Source organism: Narcine bancroftii, chromosome 3, assembly GCF_036971445.1.
Source record: "Narcine bancroftii isolate sNarBan1 chromosome 3, sNarBan1.hap1, whole genome shotgun sequence".
In the NCBI taxonomy this organism is placed as follows: domain Eukaryota; kingdom Metazoa; phylum Chordata; class Chondrichthyes; order Torpediniformes; family Narcinidae; genus Narcine; species Narcine bancroftii.
Genome location: NC_091471.1, coordinates 194,990,374 through 195,003,228, shown reverse-complemented (window position 1 = coordinate 195,003,228; position 12,855 = coordinate 194,990,374). Strand labels below are relative to the sequence as shown.

The 12,855-nt window shown below is 38.2% G+C and overlaps 1 protein-coding gene across 2 annotated transcripts in view; it reads left to right on the top strand.

Moving 5' to 3' along the window:
• LOC138757984 (5'-3' DNA helicase ZGRF1-like) overlaps positions 1–12,855 on the top strand; it is a 148,338-nt gene that overhangs the window by 133,954 nt on the left and 1,529 nt on the right. For both annotated transcript variants that reach the window (XM_069926200.1, XM_069926199.1), the window contains 3 exons: positions 2,013–2,147; positions 4,090–4,354; positions 5,001–5,153. In XM_069926200.1, coding sequence (XP_069782301.1) covers positions 2,013–2,147; positions 4,090–4,354; positions 5,001–5,125 — 525 coding nt within the window. In that variant the 3' untranslated portion in view covers positions 5,126–5,153. The remainder of the gene's footprint in view (positions 1–2,012; positions 2,148–4,089; positions 4,355–5,000; positions 5,154–12,855) is intronic.

Here is a 12,855-nt window from a genome sequence, read left to right as displayed (position 1 = left end):
GTAAAAATTTACTACAAAGCTTCCTGAAAGAGGGTCAATTATAATTGAATGAGGATAAGTGATGGAATTTCTTCATTCTCAAATTAACCTTTCATGTCATACTTCCTATTTCTCTTGTGTTTTGAAGAACTCCAACCTGAAATGTCAACCATTCTTTTTCTCCCATTAATGCTGCTTGACCAGCTGTGTTTATCCAGCAGATTGTGTTCTGCTTCAGATTCTAGCATCTGCCATCTCTCATATGTTCCCACGTCTATAATGTAGAATACAGCTGCTTTTCCAATGTGCGTGTGAATGTTTTTTTGTGTACTTCATTTTGTACTTCATCAAAAGTTTTTGAAATAGTTCTATTATGAAGGTTTCTCTGTTTCGCAAATTGAGGAAACTTGTGTAAGTCACCAGATGAAAGCAGTGGCGCTGGGAGAATTCTACTTTTACCACAATTGGAATGTTGTCATTCTAATTGTGTGCTAGATTAAATACTTGTGAAGAACAAGTGAAACCAAACTGATATAGATCAGTACCACAAATTGGCAAATGTGTCATAAAATTTCAGAGCATTACAAGAGTGTGGTGGTACACCACCGGCCTACTGCAGGGGGCAACCTCTGTACTTGCAGGAGTGTAAGGGGACAGGACAACACCAGGCCGGCTGTCAAGCAGTCGGCCTGAAGGGATCAAGCCCCACCCGGTTGGGTGTCAATCACCCTCCAGGATATAAGCCTGCGCCGGCCTCCCGAAGCTCACTCAGTTATTGCAGCTACAGCCAGCCTGGCTCTGTTGTTCAGACTTTACCTTGTGTGTGTCTGATTCTGGCTAACAGCGCACCACAAAGAGATACAGATTCCTCATACAGATAAGAGCTGAGAAATAGTCAATCTTGGAATAAGTATTATTAGACTCCTGGTATGGGGATGAATTAAAAATTAATTGCTGTTCAGCTGTTATGTAAAATTCTTCATGAAAAATCCACACTCTTTTGAAATTTACCTTTACTCACACCATTTTGCTGAACAGTTAGACTTTAGATATGACAACCATAAAATATCCTTTGGCTTGGCTTCGCGGATGAAGATTTATGGAGGGGTATGTCCACGTCTGCTGCAGGCTCGTTGGCAACAAGGAAATAGAGAAACCTTCATAATAGAACTATTTCAAAAACTTTTGATGAAGAAGTACAAAATGAAGTACACAAAAAAAACGTTCACACGCACATTGGAAAAACAGCTGTATTCTACATTAGAGAAGTGGGAACATATGAGAGATGGCAGATGCTGGAATCTGAAGCAGAACACAATCTGCTGGACAAACACAGCTGGTCAAGCAGCATTAATGGGAGAAAAAGAATGGTTGACATTTCAGGTTGGAATTCTTCAAAACACAAGAGAAATACCAGTTGTAGTCTGTAGATATTCTGTTCTTACTAGTACCAGGCTACCAGAATATCCATTTCAACACTTTTAAATATACTATGGATAATAGAACTGGAGGAACTCAGCAGTTTAGGCAGCTTCTTTAGTCATCATTTCAGATCAGGAGCCTTTATCATTCCTCAAGTTTATGTAAAATATCATATTCCTCTTGGTTAGTCTTAAACTCAATAGCATGAACATTGAATTTTCTAATTTTACATAAGCCCCACCCCTTTCTGATTCTACTGTTTACATCTCCCCTTTACAAGCTGTTCTCATTTTTCTCTCTAACCTTTCCTGCACCCCACTGTGATCTTCTGTTTCGCATTTATCATTTCTTGCCTCCCTCCAGCCACCACCCCCTTTTTCCTTCTATATATTTGATATCTTGTTTCAAAAAAATGTTCTGACCATATTGAATATGATATTTGGTTTTAGCCTTGAACTCAGTCCAACTGAGATTAAAGTTTAAACAATTGGAAACAAAATTATCTTTCCTACAACATATTAGTGGTTGGCATAAACATTGATACTTTATATAGAATGTATAAAATGTTACTTCATTGTATTATTGTGTGATTAATGTTTTGATCTGTCCAGGTGGAGATAGATGGCAGCTACCATAATCTGGAGGAAGCATCATTCACTGCAAAACTTATTCAGTCCCTGATAGCCAGTGGAATTAAGGGGCATATGATTGGAGTGATAACATTGTATAAATCTCAGATGTACAAGGTGATTAAAATAGTTGTACATGCGTGTTGGTTTGCTCATTGTAAATTGAAAGAAGGGTATAATCATGGGAGCTCTGTTGTATGGTTAAAAAGTAATATGAAAATAATTAGCATTAAAAATAAGGTATCATATTGCTGTGTCACTAGCTTTCCACTATGTATAGTGGTTAAATTCAAAATAATTAATTTGAAGGTTTATGAAAGGGTAGTTTTATTGAACTGGACCCATTTTCTCGAAACTTGAGAAAAGAAACCTGTTACATTTGTACCCATAATAATTATCCAGAGTAAAACCAAACTCCTATGCATCATGAAGCTTGTTTCATTATATAGTGAAACAGAAGTTGAGTTTAGTGGAACTGAAATCTTGAAGTGGAGTACAACCACATCCACTACAAACTTGATTCATGCAAGCTACCAAGGATGAATTTCTATCCCAATGAATTTCATTTCTTAAGCATTTGAAAATTAAAATAAATTGTTTTGTGAAGGCAATGTTATATTAATTTGATTAGATTAACTGCATGCAGTGCCTTTAACACCATTTGTACATTATCACTTTAAAAGGCAGAAAATTCAACATAACGACCATCAAAGGTAGAGCAGAGACTACGCTGAGAAACAAATATAACTTGAGAGAGAATCGTACCAGATTAAATAGGTTAAGATATCTGAGTATAGGCGTCAGAGTTGCTTAACTTTTAGTTTGTTATTGATTGACAGAAAATACTTAAATATATCTTGTTGAAGTGTTTATCCATCAGGGAGTGTAAACAATTCACATTTTCTGTGGCTAATGACGTTTCACCTACTCATAGGTATTAATTATACATTATCCTAATGAAAAGACATTTCACTAAAAATTATGAGTGGGAGCCATGATGTAATTTAAGGATGTTAACTGTTTGATTAAGTCTATTATCCAACCTTTAATTCACTTGCTGCTTTTTTCCATCTACTTTAGCTTTTGGCATCTTCAAAACAGGTTGCTTACTGGGACCTTGTTTGACTAGACATTCTTTATAGGACCTCTGAATAAGAGGTTTGATGAGCTATTTATGAAGTGCACTATTCACATTCCAGTAACACTATTCACATTCCAGTAACGAGAAGGGCAAACCTATATTTTGTAAGGCCCTGTTCATTCAACTTTCTTTACAAGATATTTAAGAAATTGCACCTGCTTTGTTAAGCCAGTTTGAGGTTTTCCTGAATGTGAATTCAGCAACTCTCTTATTTTGGGTGCATTGAGTGTCTAGTTTCGAAAATAACATTCATGGCATATGTGCACACTTCTGTCAAACCATATTGGAGGATGTAGTTAAATCCATATAACTTCTTAAATAAAACTTCAAAAATAATGGTGGTGGAGTCAAAAAGGGATTTCAAATCAAGGATTGCATTTTAAAACCAAGCTGTTGCTGAACTGGGAACTAATGTTCCTGGGAATGATGGGTTAATGGGTGGTGAAAATTGAAACATGGACAGCAGAGATATAGATGACGGCAATTTTGTGTGTTGAACAAAGGAATTCAAGCAAGAAAAATCAATTATTTTCTGCTGCTTATGTTCAAATGCAATTTTTTTTTAATGTCAGGGTTTTGTGCAAATGGTGTGCTTTTTTTTTCTTTCAGAAAATGCCTTTAACTATTTCATACTATTGAATAAATAATCAAACCTACTTGAGATTGGATATTGTAGATCATGTATTATTATCACCCAATCAATCTTTGCACCACGCATATATTGTTCCATTTATTTTAAAGACTTAATTTCTTTGTGAGAAATACTGAAAAATGCAGCTTATCATCTCCATGGACAGGAAAAGAGTTAACATTTCCTATTCACCTTTCATCAGAATTGTGTTGGAAGAATTCATAACCACTAATTATATATCTACTAATGAATAAGATTCCAATTTACATTTTTTTGTTCAATTACAGTTATGTGGATTATTGAACTATACTGCACAATGTGACCTGGCTGAGATTAAAACTGTTCAGGTTTCAACAGTAGATGCTTTCCAGGGAGCAGAGAAGGAGGTTATTGTATTGTCTTGTGTGAGAACGCGACAGGTTGGGTTTATCGACTCTGAGAAAAGAATGAATGTTGCTCTGACCAGAGGAAAAAGACACTTGCTAATAATAGGCAGTCTGACCTGTCTTAGAAGCAACCGACTGTGGGAAAAAGTTATTCATCACTGTGAAAGTAAGATATTTATAAGATGCATCATTCTACGCTTTTTATGAAATGTACCTTGCACTAATGTGAAGATGAAAGCTTCACTCCAGTGCCTCATTACTTCAAAGTATTGGGTTTATGATTCCAAATGTTATATGATTTTGTTCTTGCTGTGTGTACTGTCTTCATTTTGTTTGGGGGGGGGAAGGAGGTGGGGTGGGGGAAACTTCAGTGACAAAAAGGATTCAAAACCCACTTACTTCTTGACAAAGGAGAAGCACTGAGCTGAAAATATTGAAGTGAGTTGTTGCCACATTACCCAGCTTAGTTTTGTCGATCATATTATTTTCCTATTAAAACATTGCTTATTCCAGTTTAATTACAAAATATAATCCTTTCATTTTCCATTTTATATCCATATTAATTGAATTATTTTCTATTGCTTATGTTCAAATTCAAATTATTTTTTTACTGCTGCCGCCTCCAACTTCTAAATAACTGCGTACAAAGTGTTTATGTCAGGGTTTCATGCTAATAGTATATTTTATTTTACTCTTTCTCTCTCTCTTCATGCTATTAAATAAATTGGAGTAGATCATATGTCTCCTCAAAAGTAAAATTATGCTCTATGTGGACAGTAACTAATATTAATAAAATACACTTCTATTCCCAGGAAGAGAAAATGGGTTGAAGCATGGAAGGCAGTGTGAGCCAGAGCTGGAAAATATTTTGAAAAATTATAATGACCAGATGTTGACAAAAAAAAAGCCAAAAAAGAAAACAAAAGTCCAGAAGTGAATCTGCTCTGCCTGAAGAGAACAACAAAGTAAGAATTTCAATTTCTGTTCTGTACATTTTTTCGTGCCTGAACTTGTCAAAGATCCTTGTTCTTCTGTTTGTAAGAAAAATGTTGTGCTTGGAGCTTGTGCTGAATTAGTGCAACAGAACCTATTTACCAATAATTTTGAACCTCCTTGCCTCTATCAAGTTCATGAAGGTTGGCACAGTTAGCGTAGCAGTTAGCGCAATGTTGTTACACACCAACAACTGAGGTTTGAGTTCGGCGCTGTCTGAAACCACGTTCTCCCCGTGTCTACGTGGGTGTCTTCCGTGTGCTCCAGTCTCCTCCCACTGTTCAAAAACATTCCAGGGATGTAGGTCAGTTGGGATACATGGGCTCATGGGAGGAAAGGGCCTGTAACTGTGATGTATGTCTAAATTTTAAAAATTAAAATGTATGATAGCTACTGCGTAACAGCCATCACGTAAAAAGAATTTGTGTACAGGCACTTTCTGCTCTGAGTGTTTTACTGTGACTTCCTTGGTTATGAAATGTGTATTACAAGTTAAAAGCTTAGGGCCCAAATGAATTTTTATCCAATGTTTTAATATGCCTTGCTACTTTTAATGAAGTGTGCCTGTATACAATTCTCTTTGTTCATGTATCACTTATTAAATTATGCACTTTTGTTTGCCTTGTTTATTCTCATCTTTTCATATGAGAGTAGTTTATTCTCATTCTACACAAAAGAGCCTGGAAAAACAACCAACTGAAAAACCTCACAAAGATTAGCGTATACAGAGCCATTGTCATTCCCACACTCCTGTTCGGCTCCGAATCATGGGTCCTCTACCGGCATCACCTACGGCTCCTAGAACGCTTCCACCAGCGTTGTCTCTGCTCCATCCTCAACATTCATTGGAGCGATTTCATCACCAACATCGAAGTACTTGAGATGGCAGAGGCCGACAGCATCGAATCCACGCTGCTGAAGATCCAACTGCGCTGGGTAGGTCATGTCTCCAGAATGGAGGACCATCGCCTTCCCAAGATCGTGTTCCATGGCGAGCTCTCCACTGACCACCGAGACAGAGGAGCACCAAAGAAGAGGTACAAGGACTGCCTAAAGAAATCTCTTGGTGCCTGCCCCATTGACCACCGCCAGTGGGCTGATATCGCCTCAAACCGTGCATCTTGGCGCCTCACAGTTCGACAGGCAGCAACCTCCTTTGAAGAAGACCGCAGAGCCCACCTCACTGACAAAAGACAAAGGAGGAAAAACCCAACACCCAACCCCAACCAACCAATTTTCCCTTGCAACCGCTGCAACCGTGTCTGCCTGTCCCGCATCGGACTTGTCAGCCACAAACGAGCCTGCAGCTGACATGGACATTACCCCTCCATTAATCTTCGTCCACGAAGCCAAGCCAAAGAAAATGAAGTTTATTCTCATAATAGGAGAAGACTGTATCCAGTCTCCTGCTCTATTCCCTTTACACTCAGATTTGCGCAGTCAAATTCAGCTCCAACCAAATTTATAAATTCGCTGGCAGAGCCACCATTGTTGGCAAAATAATGCAAAATTATGAATCAAAATGCAGGATAAAGATCGAGAAAATGGTTGTGTGCTGCCAAAAAAAAAACACATCTTGTCATCAGCGTTATCAAGACCAAGGCGCTTATTGTGGACTTTAGGAAGGGGGAGACTTGGGGACCACACACCTGCCTTGATTGATAGGATGGCGCTGGAGAGGGTTAGTATCTTCAAGTTTCTGGGAGTCCACATGTTGGATGACCTCTCTTTGAACCATCATATTGTAGTATGTTGTCAAATACAGGTTTACTGATCAGTTAAATCGCAACCTGGTTTGGAAACTCGTGCCCAGGAATGAAGAAGGCTACAGAGAGTACCATTCTATCTAAGTCCATCACAGACACCATCCTCCTGTCCATTGAAAACATTTATGTGAGATGCTACCTGAAGGCAGCAGCCAATTTAATGAAGGATCCCCCCAACACCTTGGTCACAATCTCTTCTTGCTGCTATCTACAGAGAGAAATTTCACAAGCTTGAAGTTCAACAAAGGAACTTTTTTTTTCCATCAGCAATCAGTCTCTTGAACCTCCCTATACTACTCTCACCTTAACCAGGATTAGCAAAAGATCTGCAAGACTGAAATTTCATTTCTTTTTCTTCTTGCAATCACTATTACTGTGAATATTCACTTACTTTCCATTTATTATCTCTTTTTCTCATGGAATACTATGGTATTTTTTTAAATACTTTTGTGGTTGGTGCATCTTGCATACCTATTTGGCTACACCAGGTAAGCATTTTATCTCTTTCTCATCTTCTCTTCAGCCTCATCATCTCATCTCAATCTTCCTAAATGTAACACCATATTTCTGCCACTTTCCATAAGTCTGTCTCCATCTCCTTGAAGCCTATGACTATCTTCTTCCAAATTTGTACCCTGTGCACCTAGTTCTAATCTCTGGCAAACTCTGCCATACATATTCCTCCAATACAGAAAACAAATTTTTAACTACTACACTGTTTCCTGTTACGTCACTAATAATCAAGGACTTTATAGTCGTCTTTTGCACAATTGTGGATAGATTAGAGAAAGCCATCATTGAATGCTAAAAAGGTTGTGTCAAATTAACGATTCTGTTTTCTCTTTGAAGTAATGGAGTACGTTAATGAGGAAAATGTGGTTGATAGAAGATATATGGATGTACAAAAGACATTTTGTCAAGTGTTTACATAATGGGCTTCTAATCAAGATGAAAACCTATAAAGAGGGTCATGGCAGTATCACCAATGTGAAACTGGACTGGTCTGTAATTAATTGCTTTTGTTAAAGCAATTTTCCAATCCTCTGGACCCACTCTGCAGTCTGTGGATGTTTGGAAAATTATGACTGGGTCCTGTCACAACCTTGCCTAGTAATCTCTGGGGATGCACCTGTTGCTTCAGTTTATTCTCAAAAAAGTTTCTTTTAATAAATCTTCCTCAGCTGCCATAACTCTGACCGTAATATTTTGTTTACTTTTTTTACTGTTCATCTGCCTTTCTATTAGCAAAGGTGCATCAAACATTTTTTATACACTTCCTGATTTGCTTCTGTGTTGTCTTTTACTGCTGTTAAATCATGAAATAGAATTATTTGGATTATTGTTATATATTAATTAAAGGTGGTTTGGAGGCTGAGCAAAGATTTTGTTTACAATAGTAGCTGCAGTATCAGTTCTTGCCTGACAGTGGCACTGTAAAGCTGTTGGGATTCAAAATGATTAAGGAATTGGAATTTGCCAAAAATATAGCAGGGAGAAAGGTTACCTTTTACTTTGAGCATCAAATCACTGTTTGTCTGCTTCTGGTTGGATTATCTCCCATATTTGGTTCCATTGGAGTCATTTTGCTCATCTCCCACATTTGAGTGAGCAGCTAATACTTCCACATGTATTTAACAACAAAGGTGATTTGTACACCATGAAAGTGTACGGCCCATTTTTTCTTCTTTCTAAATTTACTCTGCTTTTGTGAACTAACAGTTCAATGTATTCTAATTTCTATTGCGCAATTAAAAATATTGTATGAAAACTTGCCTATTAAGAGGAAGACACAAAAATGCTAGAGAAACTCAGCAGGTCATGCAGCACCTAAAGGAAAGGTAATCTTTTCAAGGTATGAGGAAAAAAAAATAAGCAGGTGCCAAAATAAACAAGTGGTGGAAGGAGAGAAGGAAGGGGGAGAAGTACAGGGTAAGAGGTCATAGGTGGATATGGATGGGAGGGTGGAAGAGAAAAAGCTAAGGTGATGTGCGGAGGCTCTTTAAATGAGAGGGATGGAAGTGGGGATGGAAAGTCTACAGACTTTCCTGTTTAACTGCCAGTTAAGGGTTTCATTCCTATTTAAAACAAATGAAGTAGAGAATAGGGAAAATTTATTCTGAAATGGAACTCAGTTGAATGTTCACAATATGTTAAGATGTAATGATTTACAAAAATTTACTGATCAGATTATAGAAATGTACAGGGGAAAAGATTACTTGGCAAGTATGCTAGAATAAATGAACACTGTAAAACTAAGAATTCAATGATGAATTTAACCATTTTTGAAAATCAGCATTTCCTGGTTATATCAGAATCGGGAAATTCTGATGTATGTCCATCCATCCGTAACTGTTACCTGACACTGGATAATTCCAACATACTATTTTTGCTTTAGTCTTCTTCATCTCACAGCATGTTTCTTTGGTGGTTATTTTTTTCTCTGTAATGGAGTCAATATATTAACTGCAAAGCTCCAAAAGAATTGTATTGCCTGGTCAGTCTTGGTCTCCATGCTATCACAGGTGTGCCCTATATTCTTTCCATCCCTCCCACTTATTGCAACTTGCTGCAACCATTTTTTTTACTCAGAGAGTGCCTGGAATGCATTGCTGTGGATGGTGGTGGAGGCTGAAACATTGGGTGCATATAAGAGTCTCTTAGACACATGGATGAAACAAAAATAGAGGGTTGTGGGTAGGGAGGGTTTAGTACTTTTTTCTTTGGAAAGAATATATGGGTTGGCATAACATCGAGGGCCGAAGGGTCTGTTCTATGCTGTATTGTTCTATGTTCTAAAATGTGCTTGTTTTCTTAGTATTTCAATTCAGTTTTTTTCTGACCCCCATATGCTGCTTGACTTGAGTGTTTTCAGTATTTTCTAATTTTATCCCAGTTTATTATAGCTTTGAATTTATAGAAATCTACAGCCCAGTACAGGCCCTTCATCCCAAATTTTGTGCTCAGCTAATAATCTACTCTAACAATTGTCTAGGGTTTCTCTCGTGCATAACCCTCCATTTTTCACCATGTCTAATAGTCTCTTAAGAGATCATATTGTACCAGTCTTCACCACCCTTTCCAGCAGCACATACCATGCACCCACCACCCTGTGTGGAAAAACTTACCTTTTGCATTCCCACCCCCACCCCCTTACTTACCTTAAAATTATGCTCCCTTTCAGCCTGGGGAAAAAACCCTCTGACTATCCAGGTGATTAATGCCTCAGCATCTTATATATCTCTATTAGGTCACCCCTCATTCTCTGTCGCTCCAAGGAGAAAAGTCCAAGTTTACTCAACCTATCTAATAAAGCATGCTCTCCAATCCAGGCAACCCCCAATGTAAATCTCTTCTGCACTCCCTCTATATCATCCACATCTTTCCTGTTGTGAGTTGACCAGAGCTTAACACAGTATTCAAGTGAGGTCTAACTAAGCTCTTGTATAGCTGCAGCATTACCTCATGGCTCTTGAGATCGATTCCATGGTTAATGAAGGCCAACACACTATATGGCTTCTTTACAATGCTATGAACCTGTGCAACAGCTTTGAATGTCCTATGGACACTGATTCCCAAGATTTCTCAATTCTTCCAAACTGCTCAAAGTCCTCCCATTAATTTTGTGTTCTACCTTCAAATTTGATCTTCCAAAATGAACCACTTCACACATTTCTGGGCTAAACTCCATCTGGCACTTCTCAGCCTTGCTCTGATTCCAATCAGTTCCTCTGTAACCTCTGGCAGCCCTCTAGACTATCAATAGCACTGCTAACTTTCATATCATTCACAAGCCTGCTAATCTGTCCTTCCATTTCCTCATCCAAGTAATTTATAAAATTTGCAGCAGAGGGAGGGGTCCAGAATAGACTCCTCCAGAGCACTGCTAGTTACAAACCTCCATGCAGAATACCACCACCTTCTGCCTCTTGTGGACAAGCCAATTCTGTACCCACAAAGCAAGACCTTGGATTCCATGCCTCCTTACTTTCTGAATTAACCTTGTATGGGAAACCTTATCAAATGCCTTACTGAAATCTATATACACTCATCCACTGTTCTACCTTAATCAACGTGCTTTGTGACATCCTCAAATAATTCGGTCAGACTCGAGAGACACAGCCTTCCCCTGACGAAGCCATGCCAACTACCAAATCAGATTATGTCTCTTTAAATGCTTATAAATTGCCCACCATTGAAGAGAGACTCACTGGTCTATAATTTCCTGGGTTACTCCCTTTTGTAAACATGGGAACAACATTTGCAACCTTTCAATTGTCTATTTCAATTTCCATCCCAATGGATGATGCAAAGATCATTGCCAGTGGCTCAGCAATCTCCTCCCTCGCTTCACACAGTAGCGTTAGGTAAATCTAGTCTGATCTTGGTGACTTATCTTACTTCATGCTTTTCAAAAGCTCCAATAATTTGTTCTACTCTTCTAATTTGATTTGAGGTAATGTTACTGTATCATGACTGTTATGTTTACTGCAATTTGATCACATCTTGTTTGCCTCCTGACTAACGTACTAACGTCTTCTGAAATTTTTGCTTCTATCACTGGAGCCTTCTTATGTTTCCTGGGGTTTTCATGGATCTTCTATTGTCACAATAGAAGGGATTCAAGAGAACCTGGAGAAATTTAACTTCATAAGACTGTAAGACATTAGAGCAGATTCAGGCCATTCAGCGCATTGAGTCTGCGCCACCATTTGAATCATGGCTGATGTACTTTTCCTCTCAACCCAATTTTCTTGCCTTCTCCCCAAAACATTTGACACCTTTGCTAGTAAAGAACCTATCAATCTCCACCTTAAATATGCCCAATGACTTGGTTCCCCAGCCATCTGTGATAATGAATTCCACAGATTCACAGCCTTCTGACTGAAGATATTTCTCCTTGTCTCTGTTCTAGAGGAATGTCCTTTTATTCTCAGGTTGTGCCTTCTGGTCTTGGATTCTGCCACTCCTCTACATTCATTCCATCCCACCTTTTCAATGTTTGGAAGGTTTCAATGAAATATGCCACTCATCCTTCTAGACTCTAACAAGTACAGGTCCAGAGCTATCAAACACTCCTCGTATGTAATTCCTTTTATCCCTGGGATCGTTCCTGGACTCTTTCAAATGTCACCACTTCCTAAGATGTGAGACCTAAAACTGCTCCCAGTACTCCAAGCACAGTTTGAACAATAACCTAGCATTATATTTTTTGCTTTTATATTCTACTCCTTAGATAATGTGGTTAAATTGATAAGTTTGATAAATATTTCTAAGGAAGAGAAATATTTGCTTTTGGATTTGTCGTTGGATGCAGTAAAAGCTTTTGATAAAGTAGAATGGGGTTTTTTATTTAAAGTTTTGGAAAAATTTTGGTATGGAGCAATGTTTATTAATTGGATTAAGGCGATATATAAACAACCTATGGCAAGAGTAGTGACTAATGGACTTTTATCTGATTCCTTTGACTTGGAACATTCCACTAGACAATGATGTCCTTTGTCTCCAGCTTTGTTTGCATTAGTGATCGAACCTTTGACACAGGTGATAAGACAAGAAGATAAAACAAAGGGAATTGTGTCAGATTTAAAGGAGTATAAAACCAACTCAACTTCATTGAGGGAATCCTGCACTAGGATTCCCAAATCACTTTGGACCTCTGCTTTCTAAATCCTCTTCCCATTTGGAAAATACTCCTTCACCTAAATTGCACGAACATACACTTGGCTACGCTATACTCTATCAGTAAACTCGAAATGTGTGGATGCTGGAAAACTAGAGCAACACAGAGGGTTCTGTAGAACTCAGCAGGTTGTGTAGCATCCGTGGAAAGCAAACAGTCAAAGTTTCAGGCAGAAAATGAAGAGTTTTCAGTTTGAAACATTTACGTCTATTGCTTTCCATGGATGCT